Below are 23,012 nucleotides of genomic sequence, written 5' to 3'. Positions count from 1 at the left end.
TAAAATATATTGTGATAACAAAAATGTCGATAAGCGATAAAAATTAATAGTTATAAAAAAATGTAATTAAAAATTGAAAAAGATGCAATTACATGGGAAACAATTTTAATATATTTTTAATTCAAAGAGCCCATATATTTCCAAATTTTACTAGTTATATTTTAGACTATTATTATCATGTAATAAAAAAACTAATACTAATAACTGTACTAATAATTGTACAGTTGAAAAGAACCCTTAAGTATATCATATTTTCATCCCTTAACAGTTTTTAAATAGTATCGATACGATATAAATGCTGCAACTGGCTAAACATCTCAAAAGTAACCAAACAACATGGCGTCGATAACATCCGAAGATGAAAGCTCCGAAGATAATCTATCATTTTCATCTCCAAAATCAAATTTTTCTATCGTTTCAGATGAAATAACTAGTGAAAAACCAATTACTAATTCAAATTCAACAGTTTTTTCCAAAAAGCCCCCTAATTTAGCTACAAATATATTAAATAGACAGGTATGTTTTCAGTGTTAACCTCAAACAAACGTTATTTTTCAAATTTGTAGTTATATGGAAGATTTGCTAGGACTTCAAAATCTAAGACTGAAAAAGTATTTAAAAATGTTCAACACAAATGTAGGTATTCCTTAACTTCATTAATCAAGGACTTTGATGCATTGTAAGTTAAAATATTGCATCTATTCTATTTAATACTTGCCCATAAACAAACCAAAACATATAGTTGAATTATTGTTTTTGTACTAATTTAAGTGTATTTATTGCAAATTTTAGAGGACACATTTATATGGGCTTTACACTATGTGGGCAATATTTCCTAAGTTACACCGAAAAAGTATATGAAATGCCCTCAAGAGATCAGTATAGCATGTATTTATTTAACACACCCTATGAATATGAGCTTTATATTTGGCGATTTGTACCTGGTTATCAATTGAAGTTTATTTCAAAACATAAAATATTTAGTCATCTTAAAGGGGATTATGTATTAGACAAAATTATGTTCATGCAGTTCCCAAATGATATTCATAAAGTTGTGTGTTATGGATATGACGAGTAAGTATTACAAATTAAGTTAAATGATAATGTTGCTTTACCCCAGATTATTGAAGTAATATATTGTAGGTCACATCATCCAGACTTATTTCATGTTAGTATAGTAACTCTTCCATCACCAGCAAGTTGCATTCATTGCCATGAGAGTTTCCCTTTTAATCCAGGTATGTTTTTTAAATGTAAATGTCTAAGATTAATCTAAGTAAAAATATGATGTAAATTAAAATAAATATTTAAACTATTTTTCAAATATTAATACTTTGGAATTAACCTTTATAATATATTACAGTACAATATTCATTTTTGTTTGACTTTTTAATTTTTTTTTTAAAGGGTTAAGACATATTAAAAATATTTATTCTGTTATTCATTAAATATTTTTAATTTTCAAATAATTATATTTTAAGTTTTGTATTTTTAGGTTGCATGCATCAAAGTTGGTGTATGAAACATGGATTTATAATCCATTACATGTTTTCCATGACTCAACCTGCTCCTGCTTTCAATCCTAATATTTCTTTAGGATTTCCTGATCATTTAGTAGTTAACACTGGTCATCACATTCATATTTTGAATGTTAGTACACTAGATCCAACAAAAGCAAATGTTACATTGACCAATTTTATTAAAGAGGAAGAATTGAATGGTAAAACGTCTATACCAGCCAACTTTTTTAATGATACTTTTAGTGAGGTGTCTGAATCAGCTAGTGATCATTTTGGCTGTAGTAGTGTAGTAGATGCCATTCTAGAAGACTTTAGTGAATATGATTTAGAATCTAGTGAAGGTAATAAACCATTTCATGAACTTAATATTAGTTGTGAACCACTTAATGTCACAGGAAAAAGTTACCATAATACTCTGGTTCAAAACATATTTGATCCTAGAATAAAACGTTTACAAAATAGCTCTAAAGAATATGTATTTTCTGTTCCTCAAACTTCTGTACCTCAATCTCAAAAACCTCCTGAAAAAAGTAAAATTGACAAAAAAATTGCCGAAAAAGCTTATGAATTTATTGAAGAGAATGAAAAATATGAAAAAATTAGTCTATTTCGAAAAAAGCGATTAGCCGATAAAAAATATGAATTTTCTGAAGATAATACGGAAAATATTGTGCCATTCCATATATTAAGACGCGAACGGAGATATTTGTACAGGTCCCAAGGTCGTAGCATTAAATCACCGGAATTCAATTCACTATTTCTTAGTCCTCGTTCATCAGGTTGGCGCTCTCCTATGCAAAGCCCCAATTCGCGCTGTGGGCAGTTTTCCCCAAGTGGGGCTCGCCATATTTATTGTACGTCCGTCCGTAACTCCCCCCATCATTCCAAATCCCCAATTAGTCCTAAAGAGGCCGCTCGTAAAGTCAATGTGTATTCTCCAAGTCTAGATAGTGATTGTTCAGATTCAGACAGTAGGCTGGTTTTAAAAACTCCGGTTAACTTCGCTACCTCAAATTACAACGTAGATAGTCGATTTAATCAAAACGGATTACTTATAGTGGATCCAAAAATTGAAACTCCCAAATGGATTAAGAAAGTCGTACGCAGATATTCAAATGGGGATTTTGAAAATAGTTCATTACTATCGGGACAAAGTAGAGGTTTGTTTTAACCATAAAATCTAAACTGTATTTATTTTTTTGACTTTTAGATGACTATAACAATCCTATTGAAATTCCTTTGCTTGTACAAAGTTTGACTGATCAACAATTTGATATTGTGCCAGAGTGCAAGATGGACCACTTGACTGACCGACAAATAATAGTGACTCAGAGATCAATGGACTGTGAGCAGTTTGTACAGAAACGAGCTCAAATTCTTTGTACAGAAGCAAATTTAGCATTTATGTACTGCGAGGACTATGATATTAAAATTATCTATGTAAGTATCATGAAATTAATCTTAGCTATAGAATAAACGGCAAAATGAGCAGCTATTAATTATTATCATGATACCACACAATTTCTTAGAATATCAAGTGCCGTTTTACGTTATTTAATGCCTCCCTTCTAAAGAAACAACCAAAGGCACGTGATTATTGTCCAGTCCGAATAGCTTACAGTTGTAAAATTCTTCTGAATTGAGTAGTTTTTACCCGAATTTCCATGGTATATCCTGTATAGAATGGCTTTCCAAGTTTTGGGTGACTCCAAATTTCAATATTCTCCAGCAATCCGCTCTCGATGGAAAGAACTTATTGCCACTTATTGAGCCGAAAACACAAACGACACTGCCAGTTCAATGCTCGTCAAATCATAATGTATACAAAACCCTTAGAGTAGACATGTATCCAGACTTAAATATCCATTGTCTTATTAATCGCACTATATACACTGAATAATTATAGTAAGACCATAAATATAATATGAAAACTCATTCTCACACACATAAATAACACCACTGCGCTCATTTTAACGACATCTTATCTAGAGCCCGTCCAACACGTAAAATAGTCAACACGCGTCATAGGTGGCGTCCAATATATTACTAATTGTACCAGCTTGTAAAAATGCAAAATTTGTTTTAAACTTTGAGCGAATTTTTCCTTCTCATTTTACCCTAGTTAAAAAGAGATGAAATGCTTCCTAATACTTTGAAAACATGCACCAAATCAGCCTATAACATTTTGTATGGGTTGGTACTAGTGGACCATATTGCCAAATGTTTTCCCCAGAATTCTTTAAAACGTTAGTGATAATAATTAGAGGTTACAAACCGGCAAGAGTTGTCAACCAGGGGTGTGCAACTACAATGCTAAGTGGTGGGGCAAAATCTTGTTTAGTCCAATCATTGGTGGCGCTGACAACGTGAATTTGATTGGTTAGTTTAAAAATATTATATAGAATCCTGTAAGGAAAATAATATGCTTTGATTGGTCAGCCATTTCACGTGACTATTTTATGACGTCACATTCGCTGGCCAATAATATTTGAATGAAAATCGAATTTAATTTAAAAAACTAATTTATTAAAATAAAATCCTATACAAATATACATAAATGTAAATAATATAAATAATAATAAAAAACAACAGAAATATACATAATTGCAAAAAGCAAAAATAAATAAACTACAAAAATGTAAATAAAAAAAATTAAAAGCCCCATACTCCAGACAAAATAATTAAAATACTCTTCTATAACGCCTGCTCCCTTTTTCGTATTTGTTTAGTGCCATCAATTTTATAGGATCTATTAGAGTTCTATCTTGTATTTGTGCTATACTGAAGGTAAACTTTAAGTCCTTCCCTGTTAATATTGAATTAACTTGTTCAACCCAAAAATACAATGAACATTTGACAATAAGATTTAAAATGTGGTCTTCAAAATCGCTATGGACTGGGCAGTTGAAACGTTTAAAATTTATGTGTTTTTTTAAGACATCTCTCAGAATAACAGATATGCTATTTTTATGACAAAATCTAGGTATTAAATAAAAGAGATAGCTTAAAGATCTACAAACAGTATAGTAAAACAGTCTTGATGGAGTTGTTAATTTGGGTCTACGCGGCTGCATCGCTTCTATAAAATCAGTATCGAGTTTTTGATCTGTGGAACTACTTAATGTAGAATGTAGACAGATATTGCACGTTGTCTTTTTTCTCAGAAGTTTTATCAAATAGCCTGAAATATAGACTAACGTGCAACGTTCCACTCTTGTTTTCATCAGAGCAAAGTTCTCTGGAACTGAAAATATAGACTCAACTGGTGATTCTACAACCTCTGGTGATGCTACATCTCCAGTTAAAAAATAATGTAAGTTATCTAAAGCGCCAACATGTTCATCTTCTTCACAATTTGCTCCGGGCGAATGATGTGAAAAAAATGAAGTGATGATAAGTGCTTTAAAAGATTTCTCAAACATACTAGGCGAAGGATGTATGTTTCTAACTCCATGACTTCTAATAGATCCAAAAAAATTTTCTAAGGAATCTTGGTTAAGATTCCTTAAACAAATGTGATTATTTTTAAATTTAGACAAAACTGATTTCTTTAAGGAAATAAATCCCCTTAAAGTAGCAATTAAGTTTTTGATTGATGGCACAGTAACAAATACTTTCTTAACAGGGCAATAAAATTTGGCACTGTTTAAACACATAATAGCTCTACTCCAAAATTCCTCATGTGGTGAGCTTAAGGATAAGGCTTCAAAGAGAGGCCTGAATTCTGGCGCTGTTTTGCTGCTGGAATTGCAACTATCGAATAAACTATCCAAAAAGGCTATAACAGCACCTGTTTGTTCAGCATCGTTCGGAAGATTATCTTCTGAAAACAAGACAAAATTATAATTATTATTAATACATGATATATTTCAGCATACTTACTCCACTTTGAGAAAGTCACCAAATGTGAGGCCACTGTATAGCTGAACACTTGTGTACAAATCTTGACTTTCATCTTGTTTATTTTGCCTGGAATTACATGTTGTTCTGTTAATCTTGGGCATATCCTCATAGGCGCATCTCTATCGATGTAGTACAGATCTATAATATGCTCCCATTTTGCAATGTTTAGTTTGTTATCAAGTTTAATGTATAATTTTTTTTTTAACAAATTGTTCCGAATTCCTTTAAATAAATGAGGGATATCGTAAAGTGGAATTATCTTTTCCCCATTTACTTGAAATTCAGAACAACTTCTTGACTGGGTCAGCAAACTATTAATGGCAGCCTGATTAGCAGACCCTTGGTCGCAAACTGTGCAAAGGACCTTTAAACCTATCTCCCGACATTTTCCAATAACTTTAACAATCAAATGTTTTAATAATGTCGATTTAATTGGTCCTTTTGAATATGTGAAGGAGATAGGTTGTTTCCATTTTCTAAATAATCCTTTCACCATAAACACATTTACATAGTCTGCTATGGCTGCCCTTTTATAGCTCCCTGTATTCTCCAAGCCATCGATACAGTCTTCTTTAATATTATATTGCAAATTGGGAGCCAGGCTCATCTCGTCAAACATCACAATACAGGATCTATTTGCTCATTTAGCCCTGCTCGCATTGGGATTTGCCTAAGCAATGCTAAACAAGTACTCTTTGAGGGAAAAGCAAATATTTTTGACAATAATTTATAGGTCTTGCCGCTTGATTTTAAAAGAGCAATAGCAAAAACTTTTTCCTGAATTGTGAAACGTGTAGATTTAGGTGTCTTCGGTTGATTTGCCAATTGAGAAAAAAAGAAATCTACTGTTGGCTTATTAACATGTTCAAATAAGTTTTTTAGTAATTCTGCACGCAAACTTGAACTAATATTTGCAAATCTGCTTTTGAATGAGGCAACTAATCTCTTATTTCTTGTGACATGTTTATAAGACGTTACTACTTTGTTATAAATATCTTTAACTTCATCTGACAAATATGTTTGACGAGAGGAACCAAATTTCCTTATAATGCCACTGTAGCTTTTACGTGCTAAAAAAAAGCCCTAGTATTAACTATACAAATTATGTATCAAAAGTATTACCTTTTCGTGGAGTTTCTTTTATTGAACATTGCGATTGTTGTTCTAAAAAGTTAAAGATGTGTATAAGAACTACAAATATTTTAAAGATATTCTAAAATTAAATGGTTTTTATTAGTACCTTCTGGCAAGACTTCTTTATTTGGAGATATCACATTGACAGCACTCGAACAACTTGGAAGATTATTTAAATTAATGTTCTCATTGTTACCATTAACGTCTTTATAAATAAGTTGACTTTCTGTAAACAAACAATAAATAAACAAACATATAATAGATATATAGATAATTTTATATGTACCTGATAAAAACAATGTTGGATATGCATTTGCCCTAATACCTGTTCGTGAAGGAAGGGTTACCCTAAATTCTTCACTAAAATGTCTGTGACACACACGATGCCGGTGGTATATTTGCATTGTGGTTAATCCAGATAGTTTACTACTATTAACTTGATCGATCCATTTTTGGAAAAGAGCGGGATCATTCTTCGGGAACCGATGTCTGATTTCGGTAGTAGATTTACACCCAGGTACACTGCATCTTTTACTACACGGATGCATAGTAATAAATTTTTATATTACTCAATAACAATTAATGTAAAACAGAATATATAAACAACGTGAAACGAAGTTATCTTGACTTTAACAAACACCTAAACTTCAAACAACAATGGATGCCCTAAAATGATGGCCTCGCACAATTTGACCGAACCAATCACATTCCGTTTTAGTGGCGGTTCCAACAATTTAAAAACTAGCCAATCACAATTTGCGATCGCAGCGCTAAGGTTGATTGGACTAAACAAAACATTTCCCCAAGGTCGCCTATACCGTGAAATTTCTATTTTTTCTATGTTGTCAACCAAAGTTCTAAATTGATGCCGCAACATTCCAACGTACTGACGTCATAAATTTTGATAACATGCATTGCTTGTTTTATTATAGGGGCTATAATAGATGTTTGACCCTTGCGATTTGTCTGGCTGCTATACATAAAATATTAAACACGTATTATAAGATTCTTTCATAACTCTACTCGATGCCTCACATTTTGTTACTATATCTTGGAATCTTATTATTTTAGTGCCAAGTAAATAATTACAAAAAATATTACTGTCGTGTTTTATAAAAAAATCTGCAATTGAAGTACAAAGAATTCTTGTTGAAATTTTCAGAAGCAAAATGCAAATATCGGTTTAAACGAGTCAAAAATAATAAATTTATTGTTGAATATAACAAATACATGAAGGCACTTTAATGTTAATCACACAACGATTTTGAAACATTCGAATAATTAATAACAAAATAAAAATATTGAATGTTAAGTCTTCAACCACTGAAAAAATCTTATGCAGAAATAAATAGTATCGTGATTGCTGATAAATAGTTAATAGAGTGCTGTAATATCTCTAAGATAATTTAAAGGTCATAGTGAACGTGGCTAAACATCAACACGATCGACAATGCTGAAAATGATTCTGCTTTGAATTTAGTAAAATCAGCTGGTTATAGTTCGTTATGAGATGTTCAAACTGAACAATACCATTACGAGTTGATGCAGTTGACTTTGCAAAGTTCTTTACAATTTTACTTCATGAGTTTAGAGATATTACAAAATCCACAGGGTGCATTTGAATTAAATTAATTGCTAGAGAAAGAACTATTTATAAATATAATTTAGTGAATTTCATATAATTTTTAATAATAATAAGCCTTAGCTATAATATGTTTCAAGTAGTACTTGATATATAAAATCAGGAAAGTGTATTGAATAACTAATTAAGAATTAAATGTAGCAACAAACTAGTACTGATCAGTTATATTTTTACAGGTTTGTCCCCTAAATGGTATAATACTTTGTCAAGCTGTGATCAAAATTGGTGCGCTGAAATCAATGGTACCTAACTCACTTGTAGAGAACTACTGGGCACGCTTCCTATTCACATGGAACATAACCACAGATGCCTTTGACGTCATAGATCCGGAAACTCGAGACAAATTATTTTTAGCTAAAGAACAACTCAATACACCTAATGTGAAATTTCCTAAATTCACTTGCAATAAAGTGTGGGTTCTATCATATGACACCTCACAGACATCGAAATCTTATCTCAGGGATAGCAATAATTATTTTGAAATATGCTTGGGCTCACAGAATATGTATCCTACAAGATTATTTACACCTTTTGATAATTTTGCCAGTGACTCCGATACTGAATAAGGATACTTTATAATTATAGAACTGTCAAATATGTGTTCCTTTTTTGTATTATATTTACGATCATTTGTCTAGCAAAGTAGTACTCATCTACATACTATTGGCAAAAATAAAATTAACTCATAATGTCTGAATTACAATGTAAGTACTCTTAAATAACCATTTAATCAAGATGTTTTATTTATAGAATATTAGTCGCTATTAATTAGTAATTTATTATTAATTTGGACATAAATTACTTTTATTTTTAAAGAATCACCTCAAAGTTTCTTGAAAACTAGGTAATTAAGTTCCAATATGCCTAAAGATTTCATTGAACATTCTCATACCAGTATGTTTTAGGATTTAAATAAGTTTTCAACTGTGATTTTAAATGTTGTGAAATGATGAAATACATTATAAAAACATTAATGATATTGTTTTATTTGAATATATTTAGATATTGAAGAATTAACCAAGCATCCACTAAACAAGTATTCAATATTCAACAAAATTCAATATGTTTGTGCTTTCAATTTCCCAGTATTATCAATTAAAAAAACAAAATATATTTGTAGTAAATGGCCTTTCGTTAAAACTTAATACGAAATTAAATACATAAACAATAAAATATATGATCAAGGTAATGAGTAAAATTTGTATAAAGGATTTATAAATGACAGATTAAATAGTATGAAAGAATTGTCTTTTTAATTTTTAACAAGTATATTTTGTAATATAATTAAATCTTAAAATATCTACAGAATCCCGTATATTTCACACTTTTTGCGAAATGTTCTCGTTTACAGATCTGTTCTGCTACAATTATTTTTTAAAGAAGTGTAAGTCAGCTTTGATAACCTTAGTAATAAACTGAATGTAATAGTTTCATTCGAATTTAATAGCTTATTTCTTACAGAGATTGTGAATGAACTTGTAGCCAAAATAAAGCTGGTACGTCTGATTTACTGATTTTCATAACTATTGGTTTCTAGACAAAGACATTTGAACTGTTTTGCTAATCAATTTCTTTCCACACTTATGCAATTTTTTTTTTACAAAACAAACTTCACAAGTTTTTTGCGCTCTAAAACTGTGTTTATGTCCAACTATATTGTCTTTAAACTTTTATCGACCGTCTAAGTAATTAATAACAGTTCGGAATCCCTTACACGCATATTGCAAATTATGATTCAATACTTATAGAAGCATCTATGGTATATTCTCAAACTCCAGGGTCGGGTTCAGAAATTTTTAAAAATGTGTTGTTATATGTATTCAACTGTTAAATGGAAAAGTTTCCGATGACGTTCAACGTTTATATGCATACTATACATATTTATTGCTGTTTCACTGTCTGTGCAAATAGAGTGTGAAGCAAATCGCACAACTCTAAAAATCGATCCTAATCTTTGTTGATATTATTTTTATATTGCAAATTATTCATGAATATAGTCCGAACTATTTATACGTGAAGATGGAAAAATATTGCATACGCCATTTAACCGACCAACATTTTTGCAATGTGGAGAAAGGATTCTAATCAAATTTTCTAATAAAACAGCTATCAACGAACCACAAATATATTTTATTTTACTGCAATGACTACTGTCTCATTAACATATTGTACTAACAACTACAGCATTTGGTTTCACAAACATTAGGACACGGGCAAGGACGAGGACAAGGACAAGGCACCACCATAGGGATATACATCAGAGTTGCAGGCGTACAGGGTTGAGCTAATGGAGCGCAAGGTACCGCCGGTGGTGGTGCACAAGGAAGACAAGCCACACCTTTAAGAGGACAGCAGCAATCCGCCATTATATCAAGACTTATAGTTTCAATATATATTTTCACTGGAAATTTAGATAATTTATGTGATGTCAATGAAATATCTAATTTACTTTTATATCTATGGTTACGAGTAAGGCAACTAAATAAAATTAATGCGTAATATGTTTTTATTGTCTCACATTGATATAATACAAGGATAATGATATTACAAAACAAGGTAATACATTTTTACTTAGTTTCGAATATGGATCCACTGACGTTAACTCAGTCACACTGCAAAATATAATAAAATTAATATGTTTATATTCAATATAGTTTTTAAAACAAATATACTAATGATTAGATTCTATAGAATAATTTAGTTTAAAAATACCTTTGGTGGGTTATAATTCGGTAGTGGTATTTCAATTCGCCCACAAGGCGGACAACAAGGCCTTAAAACATATTTTATTTCTCCAACCAGGGCTGGATATGGATAAGGAATCTGCCAACAAGGTCTGGCAAGAGCTGGGGCACATGTTGCAAACGGTGGAGGAGGACACTGCATATTTTTTACTATAAATTTTAAGAATATTCCAAAGTCACATTGTCAAATTGTAATCAAAGCAATATAAAACAAAAAATTAAATATAACCATAGTAACAGTAATCAAATACAAAAAAATTAAAATAATTATTTTTGGATCTTTAACTTAAATTCTCAGTAGTTTTTAAATTAAAAATGGGTTCAAACGATTTAATCTGTTATCCTATAGAGTACGTCCCATACTGTTTACCAGGTATGCCAGAACAGATAATATATACCCAACTGCCAGGACAACCTCTGTTTATCAATTTCTGCCCATGCCCCTCGGTTTGTTGTGATCCATGTGGTAATGGGAATAATGGGAAGAACACTAAAAATCGCCAATAGAGTTTGAATCCTCCAAAAATGTTAGCAGAATTATTGTTTGTAACGTTTGAAGTTTTGTATGTAACATGTATAAGTTTTTGAAAGTGTTAAAAGAATGTAACGAATAAAAGTCTTATAATGAATTTAAACTCGTTTTATATTGATTTCTACAAAAATTGGTAGAGAATTTTAGAGTATGCAAGTAAAGAGTATATTTAAGACAAAATTATATAAAATAATAACTTGACTCAAAAGCGAGTTAAATCAGGTTCTTGCATGTATTCTGATCGTGTTTTCACGTTAAAAATGCATTTATTATTGTTGAAAATGTGGATTATTATAGAAATCATTGAAGTTAGCAAATAAATTACCTAGTGAGTGATTAGGTATTTATTGCTTATTAGTGATTACCAGTGACATTTCTTAATGTGAAGCAGTAACACAATTTGCTGATCATACTGATTGCTACAAGCTAAAAAAACAGAGATAATTATGAAACAATTAGAAAATCTGTGAATAACATTACTGAGTGGACTAAGAGTGGCGAATAAAATTGAATGCTACGAAATCTACAAATGGGGATTTCACATACAACAAAGTAGACTACCTGACAGTGATAATTGGTTCTAGAGTAGTTCCGTATGCGAAGACAGTTAAATAAATTGGTATGCTACTAGACTCCAAGCTTATGTGGAAGGAGTTTGTTAAAAACGAAACGAGCAGAACTTTTTATGAAGCTCAAAAAATGTGGTGGTTGCTTGGGCGACAATCCGAATTAATACTACATAATGAACTGTTATTATATTAGCAAATGTAGTTGTGTATTTATGGCGTTGCACAAAGAAATATAATTTTAACATGATTCAAACTTACCAAAATAAAATTATTCGCAGCATTGTTAACAACCCTTGACATATTAGAAATGAAGGTACACAAAGATCTAAAGCTACCAGTGGTCTGCGAAGAAATTAAACGGTTTGAGAAAATAACGCTAAGAGGGAATGCGTGAACTTAAGAACGTCGAAGTGCTACAACTGCTCGACAACAGTTTACTTACCTGGAAAAAAGCCTTTGTACTCGTATAGTTTTATAAGTGAAAAGTTTGCCGCGCGTTTTGAAACTATATGTGGAGTGCTCCAGAATACATCTATCAAAGGCTAATTAAGATTATTAATTAATTAATTAATTATTAATTTAGTATTAAGTATGAAATATTAGATCTAGACTATAAGGATAATATTAAGGAAGAAGTACTAGATAGTGAATAATTAGTTGTACTATGTGTGCCGTGAGCATTTTAAATAAAAGAAAAGGTGACCCGAGTATAAGTTTGTTTAGAAACTGAACTCGAAGAAAGAGATGAAGGCATTACTGCATCAATTATATCTATTATACACTCCAGATATTTTTCTAAGCTTTTAATATTTGTTTTTGTCTATGTTTATAACGAATAAAACTGAGATAGATTATATCTTTGCTTTGCTTTAGATTTTCTATTATTGTAAAATATCAGTATTCCAATACTTTATTGAAGAAAACTTATGCAATTAAAAGTATGCAACAACATTGCAATATTAAATTTTAGGAACTCGTTGCGCATACTACATCTTGCTGATGTTACCATATATATGGCCAAAAATATGGATTTACCATTGTCCTCGATGGTGGACCTCCGGTACGGACTCATGATTTTTTCATTTGGGATTGTCGTTGCAGAGCCATCCACAAGTCTTAATATTCCACAGAAAACTCTTCTTTTCGGCTAACAAGCATGGAAACGGCGATGTTGAAAGGACTCGAAATACCACTTTAAGTACTTCTGGTGGTAGCCAATTTAACTCCTTTGAAACAGTTGATTCATAAACTGCTGAACTGTGTGTTCCTTGAGAGTTTGAGATAGATTTTCACCCAATAAGTGTTACAAGTATTTGATGGATAGTTTTAGAAGATGCGATTTTGCCCGATATCACAATTTATTAGTGGTTAAAAATATAAAAAATGTTAAAGATTTTGAACAAAAATGTGCAAAAACAGCTTATTCTGATTATACTAATATCATAGAGAAATAAAGACTTAACTTTATAGTAAATTTTAGGGAAATGTTTCGTGACGCCCAACATGTAGATGTCGCTACCTTTAACTTATTATTTGTCTTAATCGCTATGCTATGAGCTACGACGGGATTCGATTGGTTCACTTCCTCTCTATAGCGTCTTTATTGTTTATTTGTTTCTGTCGCCATTTTCAGTGTGCCTAATCTAAGAAGCAGTGCATTTAGATTTTTGTAACGTTTGGAAAATAAGTTATTAGTTCGTTAGTATTTATAAGATGGTAGTATAATAAGTAAAGTGAATTCTCGATCTAGAAAGTGTTGTGTACCCGGATGCACAAATAGTAGAGAAATGCAAAATCGCCTTACTTCGAAGAAGTATTTGGCTGTCATTAAGAAATGGTTGATAATGTTAAAAATTCCAAACTCACTGGATTAACCATCAAAGAAATTTATAATCGTTACAGCGTGTTTTGTTGTTGTAAGTTGAGTTACGTCTATTCGTATTAATAATCATAAAAAATATCAAATATTTATTTTTTAATTTTAAAAATTAATCCCTTTCCGAATGAAGCTATACAAACGGCCACATACTTTTATTCTGGGATCAATTGTTTGATAGTGAAACTCCACTAAAATAATAGCACCAAGATGTAAAACTTTTAAGGGATAATTAATCAAAGTTCTAAAAAAACTAGGAATTTTGGTGCAAAGAGATTCAAGAATTAAATAGTGCTTAAATTTTGTTACCCAAGTAAGAACAAGTTTATTAAAGTGAATTAAACTTTAATAATCACCTTGAGGGGGTGCATTTCATTAAAGAAAAAAATAGTGTAATTATCCGAATAAAAAATATTAGCTTAAGGTTACTTAATCAAGATAATTTGGAATTTTCTTTGGGTTTATTAGGGTTCATGGATTGAAGAAACATCTTTCTGTTAGTATGTTTGATAAATCATTTAAACCACTCATAAGTTATTTTTTTTATATCATTTGGTGATTAATTTCATACTAACGGAGGATGTATTACCAGAAGTTGAGAAATTGCAACTTTACTTTATACCTTCAGTTGCAGATGTTCCTATATGAACAAACGAGGCAAGGCAAACATCACATGCTCCAAAAAATAGTTTTATTATACTGTTAGTAGTTCTTTGATGTATCTTTTTTATTTTATATCAGGATATTGCCACGTCGATAGTATAACATTTTTTGCCAAACACCTTTAAAAAATTTAAATTTAAAACTTTTTAATTGTACACTTTTAATGATTTTCCAGGTAGAATGTTAAAAATAATGTGCACCATATACTTTTGGATTAAACAGGAAAACAGAATGTTAACAGAGACTCAAGTTTGCTTTCTGTAAAAGAAAACAAAAAGCCAGAAATCTAATAGATCATATTAAATTGATGGCACTAAACAAATATGAAGAAGGGAAAAAACAGAAGAGATAATTTTGATTTGTTCCCAAGTCTTTGTTTATGATAATATTTATATTTTATAGATATATTTATTTTTATACTATATTTATATTTTATTGAATTTTATTTAATAAATTTATTTCAGAAATTAAATTGTTTTTTTTAATGTTATTGGTCAATTAAGCGTGACGTTTCTGTCACTGCCAAATTTTATTAAAGAGCCAATCAAATGTCTTCACAGCAAAATGTTTTCTTAATAGATGCCTATAATGGAGATTTAAATTGACCAATCAAATTACTTGAATGGACGATTTAATCCCATCTGGATGTTGGACAAAGCAATACTTTTCTCCATAGCCCCCTATTGACTTTTATCCCTATTACTATTACTGAAAGTGGCGCTCAAAATAAATAAACAAACCATAGAAACGAAGTGAACCAATCAGATCCCGTGGCGGATCTTAGCATAGCGATTAAAACAAGTAATATGTTAAAAGTAGCGACATCTACATGGTGGACTTCGCGAAACATTTCCCCAAAATTTACTATAAAGTTAAGTTTTTATTTCTCTATGATATTAGTATAATCAGAATATGCTGTTTTTGCACATTTTTCAAAATTTTTAACATTTTTTATATTTTTTATCACTAATAAATTGTGATATCGGGCAAAATCACATCAATCGCAAATTTAATTTCTATTTCTCTATGACTAATATATTCATTTACGTTACTACATTTCAAATGTATATTGCTTAGGAACAAAATAATAAATATTATTGACAGTTTGTTTATGTAAGACTTCAAAATTTTTGTTAATTTATTCAAAATTTTAGTAAAAAATAAGTTTCTATCAAGATGAGTAATAATAAAAATGGAAAAAATGATAATTGTGGGTGTATTTGCCAGCCATGTTATCCGACAAGTTGTTGCGTGCCAGTCAGTGTTTGTCCTAGTTGTCCTCCCGCTCCTTGTCCTTGCGAGCCTATAGAAGTGCCATGTGTCCCTCAAGCATGCGTATATGTTCCCGTCGTGACTCCATGCTGTCCATGTCCACCAGAGTGTAATGGCAACGGGAATTCAGCAAAATGTAGCACCTGTTAAAACCGTGATCGATACATTGCATATAAAGAGTCTTGTTTATGTAATTTGTAACGATATGTGTATTTTGTGGATTTTAATAAAAAAATGATCTAAATATAGTTGTAGTTTATTAATCTATAATAAATGTTACAAACTTTTTAGCAATTTTGGATCTGTTAGCTGTGTTCGAGTACGGAATAATTAAACAAAGTCATTGGAGATCTGAGTTAATGTTAGCTAAGGAAATATCATCTCTTCATTGCTCTTCAACATAGTAGTGTTGCTGAAAAGTGCTTGAAAACAGGCGGGACGTTCAACTTTTTTCTTTATTATTTAATTAATATATTGTTACTAGTCGTTTCCGTCGAACCTACAATTTGTCTCTATGCTAACTTAAATCTAGGTATATAACTAGGAGGACCCATCGGCCCTAACTCAGTCTCTGGTGAAATAATGTTTATATATGTCACTGCTGAATTTTTTAATATATGCACCTCACTACACAACACTACGTAAGATCAGATGGTTTGATTCTTTTGAGTCTGTGTCCTGTTCTGGTGTTATCCAAAAGTTGCAATATTTCAATATTAGTATGAGAATGGAGTCTTTCCTCATGCCCCCTTGCAATTCTCTTGCTTTCTTGACTGACTGTGAGTATCTGACGATCTCGAAGTAGGTAATCAGTCCTATAGTATTTGGGTGCACCCACAATACCTCTCAGGACTTTGTTCTGAAAAATTTGTATTTTATTAATGTTACTCTTTGCAGAACATCCCCATAATTGAACTCCGTATGTCCATATAGGTTTTAGTATTAGCTTATATAATAGCAATTTATTATGTACTGATAATAGTGATTTTCTTCCAATTAGCCAGTACATTTTCCTATATTTCAATTCCAGTTCTTTTCTTTTCTTCTTTATATGTTCTTTCCAGCGAAGTTTTGCGTCGAAATTCATTTCGAGATATTTAGCGTTGTTGCTATATGGAATGAGTGTTATTTAATGTTATTGATGCTTAGGCGAATTGCACATGTACAGATTTACTTTCATTAATTCTTATTGTCCAATTATTTATATTGTCACTTGCCTGTTGTAATTTTCGTGAGGCTTCTTCACTATTGTCTCCGACAGCTATAATCGCAGTATCATCAGCAAATGTAGCCATCGTGATATTTTCTATTTATGGTATATCACAAGTGTAAAGTAGATAAAACATTGATCCCAGTACACTTCCTTGTGGTACACCTGCTTTAGCTTATTATATTGTGCAGTAAGCTTCTTCTTGCTTGACTCTAAACATTCTGGTTGTAATGTATGATTTTAACAGTTCGTTGTGTTGTTTTGGTAGCATTTTCTGTAGTTTATGAACAAGGCCTTCATGCCAAACCTTATCGAAGGCTTATGCTACATCTAAGAATATAGCTAAGCATACTTTTTGACTTTCGTAGGCTTTTTCAATTACATCTGTTATTCTGTGGACCTGGTCAATTGTTGGGTGTTTGTTAATAAACCCAAACTGGTGTTAGGTTTTTTCTCTCTATGATCGGTTTTATTCTTTTCAACAGGAGTTTTTCAAAAACCTTAGTTATTACTGACAGCAGTGATATAGGTCTATAGGATGTTATTTCGTTTGGTGACTTATCAGGTTTTGGGATCATTATAATTTCCGCCATCTTCCAAATGTCTGGGACATGTTTTAATCTAAATGCTGTATTGATCAAGTTGGTGAGTTTTATAATTCCCTTCTTGATAGTTTTTGCAGTAATTCTCCTGTTATTAAATCGTAGCCTGGTGATTTCCTGGGGTTAATGTCAGTTTTAATAACTTTGGTTAACTCTTTCGGCGTGACTAATTCGTTGGTGGTTACTTCATCTTCCTTGGTGTCTCTTTGCTTACTTTGACTGATACTTTGGGCATAAGTCATTCCACCATTAAAGTTGTTATATTTTTTCGGTTGTTTCTTTTCACTCATTGTTTCTTGAGGTTTAACGTGAGCTACTTTATTTCTCCCCTCTTGTAGTGTTTTAGCAACTACACATCCTCTATAACTTGCCGGATGCGCTTCATTGCAGTTTGCACATTTCGGCTTAGCTTCTTTGGGTTTTCTACACTCTGTGGTGACATGTTTACCTGAACATTTTACACATCTAGGTTCTCTTCTGTGTGTGTCCATGCAATTAGCATCTTTTGCATTACGGTATTAAGTTCTATTTTTTTAGAGGTTCGATTTTTATTTCTACCCCTAAAATTCTTTTAATACCAAAAATGGTTTTTGAGCCCGTATCATGTTCAAAGACTAATATAAATAAAGGTAACTGTGGACTAAAATTTCTCCTTTTTTATTTTTGGTCTTTTCTATTTTTAAAATATTTGTCGCATTTAAGCATTTAAGCCCATTTTGGTTTAGTTCTGCCATATTTTTTTCACTTTTGGCTGTTGATGGAAGCCCTCTTGCCATAACTTTGATGTCTCTATTTATCAACAGAGTTGCAGTTTCAGCAACTCTAAATTATTTTTGTGAATGTTGTACGACATTCGGCGTTCAGTTTTATTAGTCCATTGTTTATTACCGTTGCTTTGAATAATATATAGTTGGACCTCAGTGTTTCGTATAGTGAGTCAAAGTCGGTAACATTACTTACGATAATTGGGGGTGGCCTGGGCATTCGAATTTCTTTAGTGTTCTTTTCCATATTTTTTATATATTGTTGAAATAATACTGTTATTTTTATGATTCAAATTATCCTACGCCGCATTTGTGGTCCAGATGTTGAATTTTCGACCCTTAACGTTTTATGGCATTTTGCATTTGTTATCTACGGTACTGACTTTTTTCCGATCGCACTTTCACTTTTTCACGAGTCTGTAAATTGTTATTGTTAAACTTTTTTTTAACGCCGCATCTGTGATACAGATGTTGCACTTTTGTTTCGTTTCACTGACCGTCTCTCCTAACACGTCTTTACTCTGTGAAGGTCAAACGTCGACTACGTTCAACATGATGCTACAAAATCCTTGACGGATTTGATGGTCGATTTGATATCATTAGATAGCGCTATATTCTCTAATACAGATATTGAGGCTTCTAGCATTCTTCATGACATAATTCGCATTGAAGAGCCATATGGCTTGAGAATTAATGAAAAAAAACCGAATTATTGACAACTGACGGATCGTCTGCTATTACAAATCTCAGTGCGACCCAGTTAGAGTTAGTGCTATTATTGATGTAATAGTCTGAGTCAGCCAAGCTGCAAGAGTTTTTGCTTCTCTAAGATGCTGCCTGTAAAAGAGAGGAAATATTTCAATCAAGACTAAAATCCGCATTTTTCGAACGCTTATCTCTCTGAATGGTTCCGAGACTTGGACATTGTTACAGCCTGACATCTATAAGCCTGAAGTCTTTCGAATGTGAGGCTTAAGGCAAGTTCTACGCTATGTGTTTTGTTCCGATACCATATTAGAAGTTATGTTATTCATTTGAGATTTAAGAATCAGTGCGTTGTTGAGGGACAAATTCAGAGACGCAGATTACAGTGGTTTGGATATGCCTGTCGTACGAAAGGTGAAGGAATTCCTCTGATTTTTGTGGCGAAATCGATCTTTTTGCTGGAAGACGCAGCGAACAATTCTTAAAAAGAAATTGATCAAGATCATGCAAGAAGATCTGAAAAATCGCAGCGTGGCATTTTCCAAAGCCTGAATAATTGGGGCTAATCGCTAGCTGTGTCAAGATTTAGTGAAGAATGTTCGTCCTGCAGTAATAAGTCCTTCAGCACAGTCAGCAGTCTATTGGTTAGGAAGTAGACATGCTCCACATGCTCCGGCTATAGAATGATGATGATTAGCGTTGTGAACTATCGACTGGAAACAACTATCGACTGTTTAGTAATTGACTACTTTTTGCTATCGACTCTTTCAGTTGCTATTTTTGGTTCGACTGATTTTACTACTTTTTACCGGTGACTGTTTCAGTCAACTGTTTTCAGTCGCTATTTTTGTCTATTTGTTAATGCATGATCGTCCTAGCCGCATATATAGTTTTATGATTTTTTTTGGTAGTTTGCTTGTAAATGACAATATATTGTATATCAATATAGCAGCATTTAGGAACGATATTTTTCGAGATTGTTAATGTAATAGGGTAAAAAGATTAAAATTGTGAATGAAAAATAGTATAATACTTTTGACTGTTTTATGGCAATAATAGGTAACATTTCGATTATTCTCTCGATTTTTGTTAAAAAATATTTCCGTATAAGAATAAATAAAGCATTTACTTGATTTAAAAAAGCTCTAGTAGTTATTGTGCGATCATTTTTAATTGTCATTAATTAGTTTTTTTTTCTATGATTAGGTATATGTTTAATTTTTATTTAGTATTTGTGGTTATCGTACTTGTTTACTTTTTATTTTTATTATTTATTTATTTATTTATATTTATTATATTATATTATAGAAGAATAGCAATTAACATATTACGTAAAGTATATTAGTAAATTAGTACGTAAAGGAATATGTACATCTCCGTCTCGCTCTTACTACCGTTGGAAAATATAAGCACATATAATCAAATGCTGACTAAAGCAATTATATCTTGCAATTTATACAGGAAAGGGTTCGTACATATTCGTCTGTCATCACGAATTGAACAAAACAGTCAAACCCTGCGTTTGAGTGAAAATAGTAATTACTATTTATCTAAAAATAAAAGAAAAAAAAAAGATGTGAAAAATCTTAAAAGCCCATCAGTCTCTTGAGCTATTTAGGGTCGGTTTACAATGTAGTATTTAAATACAGTATATAATGACATATAGTAATTACATAACATACAGTAGATTATAGTAAACTAACAATATATATAATATATATATATATATATATATATATATATATATATATATATATATATATATATATATATATAATATAAGACATTTAAGTTAAAATAATAAATAATACAAATTGCAATAGAAAATAATTAATTTATCTGAAGATACCACAAGAGCTTGGGTTAGACCAGTTGCTTTAATAACCTTGGCATCCGAGTTGCTGTCTTAGAATTTCAAGCTTTCTACAGTCCTGAAGGATGCGCTTGACGCTCTGTTGTATTAGACATTGATCACATAGTGAAGGGTCTCTTCCTTTTAACAAATGCTCATGGGTTAGTCTGCTATATCTTATTCGCAGCCGAGCAAGGATGCTCAGTTGGAATCTGCTAAAGTTATTAATATTAGAAGATTGATGAAAGATCCTCTTGATCTCTCACAACGTTCCATATGAAGATCCCAATTTAGTTGATCCAGTTTTTCGTTTGCAACCGTGTAAATGGTGGGCTGATTTGGGTAATTCTCCTCAAGTATCTGGGCGAAGAGCTGTTTTACTATGGATGGGCTAATATATTCTTTATTTAGTACCTTCATGGATAGGTCTATATATTGGAGTACTGCCATGGTGGTTCTGTTAATTGCAGCAGCGATTGTTGTTTTTAGTCGATTGCAAGTCCTACGAAATACTGATGACGGACTTGTATGCTTTTTTTATTGTAGTGTTGTTGTCTAAGTTGTTGGAGAAGAAATAGCCGAATTGGCTCAACTCTGATTTCTAATTATTGTCTTATATATGTTACTCAGTAAAATCCTATGAGCACCCCAATAGTGATCAGAAAGAGTCTTTAATAATCGTATATCTGTCAAACATTTTCCATTTATTTGCTTTATGTGAGAGATCCAATTTAGTTTGTGGTCAAATTTCAATCCAAGGAATATATGTTCTAGTTTATTTATTGAATTCTTACCATCCATCGTCAGTACAATCATCCGTGGGCAATTTCTTCGTTTGCAAAAATGGACATTTACGGCTGAGATTTTTAGTCCGTTTTGATTGGCCCAATTTGGCATTTTATTGAGGTTATTCTGTAGTAGATGCTGGCTATATTCATGATCTGAATGCTTATGATAATCACAAATATTATAATCAAGATTATAACATTTTATTTATTTTATTTGTTTTTACAGCCCATCAGCTTCTTGGGCTATTTAGAGTCGATTACAATGTAGTACTTAATTTAAATATCATATACAATACAGTAAATATATAACATATAACGCTAACAATATATAGGACAAATAAAATGTAAAATAAGTTAAAGGCAAAACATTTAGAAAAATAAGTTAAACCGCAAAAGGATATAAATATAGCATTTCTCAGTGAATGTTATGTGCTGGAGCAGGTCGGTAGCTGTCAAAAAGTCCATCATCAAGTCAAATTGCTCATGTTGGACCAGTTGCTTTAATGACCTCGGCATCCCGAGTTGCTGCCTTAGAACTACATATTTCTGACAGTTTAGTAGGATGTGCCTGATGCTCAGCTGAGCCTGACTTTGATCACACAGGGGTGGGCCTCGTCCTTTTAATAGGTATTCTTGACTAATTCTACAATGTCATATTCGCAAACGAGGATACTCAATTTTTATCTACTAATATTATGGACATCTGGAAGCTGGTGAAAGGCCCTCTTGATCTCCCATAATTTATTATTCTTTAAAAAGAGGTCCCAATTTAGTTGGTCTAATAATAGAAAGCTTTCATGTGAGTTTTAGCATCAAAACAGCACATTTAGTTTAGTCGAATTTTTTATCCTGCTCGTTAAAAAGTCGGCTTTTTCATTTCCGGGTATTCCCCTGTGAGAGGGAACCCAGAAGTATGTAATCCTTACACTCTTCTTTTGTAAAGTTATGTGCAGCTCTCTTATATGTGTAACCAGAAGGTAGATTGACTTTGCCGATCTCAGACTCTGCAAGGAACTTTTTGAATCTGTTATTATGAGTATTGGTTCGTTCATCGATGACTTTTATAATGCAGATAGGGCCTTGAAGATAGCCAGCAATTCTGTAGAAAAAATACTGGTTAAAAATGGAAGCCAAAAGTGCTCCTCAAACTGACTTGAAGTGTATGCCGCACCCACGAAGTCTTCGCGCTTTGAACCATCTGTGTAAATGGTAAAATGGTTCGAATATTTCTCCTCA

The 23,012-nt window shown here is 31.8% G+C and overlaps 1 protein-coding gene and 1 long non-coding RNA gene across 2 annotated transcripts; one reads left to right on the top strand and one right to left on the bottom strand.

Moving 5' to 3' along the window:
- Window positions 1–165: 165 nt before the first annotated feature.
- LOC143189945 (uncharacterized) lies at window positions 166–9,169 on the top strand. Its single transcript, XM_076393957.1, has 7 exons — window positions 166–516; window positions 567–679; window positions 793–1,074; window positions 1,144–1,238; window positions 1,496–2,680; window positions 2,731–2,960; window positions 8,376–9,169. The coding sequence occupies exons 1-7, from the start codon at window positions 337–339 to the stop codon at window positions 8,763–8,765; spliced, it is 2,475 nt and encodes an 824-aa protein (XP_076250072.1). The 5' UTR covers window positions 166–336; the 3' UTR covers window positions 8,766–9,169.
- A 1,502-nt stretch (window positions 9,170–10,671) lies between these two features.
- LOC143191305 (uncharacterized) lies at window positions 10,672–11,149 on the bottom strand. Its single transcript, XR_013004465.1, has 2 exons — window positions 10,912–11,149; window positions 10,672–10,811 (listed from the first exon to the last, which is right to left on the bottom strand). It is a non-coding gene; the product is annotated as an uncharacterized LOC143191305 (long non-coding RNA).
- Between the last annotated feature and the right edge of the window lie 11,863 nt (window positions 11,150–23,012).

This window comes from Rhynchophorus ferrugineus, unplaced genomic scaffold, assembly GCF_030347505.1.
Source record: "Rhynchophorus ferrugineus isolate W39M unplaced genomic scaffold, kcgeb_rfMv2 rfM2, whole genome shotgun sequence".
In the NCBI taxonomy this organism is placed as follows: domain Eukaryota; kingdom Metazoa; phylum Arthropoda; class Insecta; order Coleoptera; family Curculionidae; genus Rhynchophorus; species Rhynchophorus ferrugineus.
The sequence above is the reverse complement of the archived record's forward strand: the minus strand, read 5'-3'. Positions and strand labels throughout refer to the sequence as shown.

Bases quoted from the DNA above. Each gene is read 5' to 3' on its own strand.
- LOC143189945 (XM_076393957.1), top strand. From the start codon at position 337: ATGGCGTCGATAACATCCGAAGATGAAAGCTCCGAAGATAATCTATCA. The intron at 680-792 runs GTAAGTTAAAAT...TGCAAATTTTAG, and splicing joins ATCAAGGACTTTGATGCATT to AGGACACATTTATATGGGCT. The intron at 1,075-1,143 runs GTAAGTATTACA...AATATATTGTAG, and splicing joins GTGTGTTATGGATATGACGA to GTCACATCATCCAGACTTAT.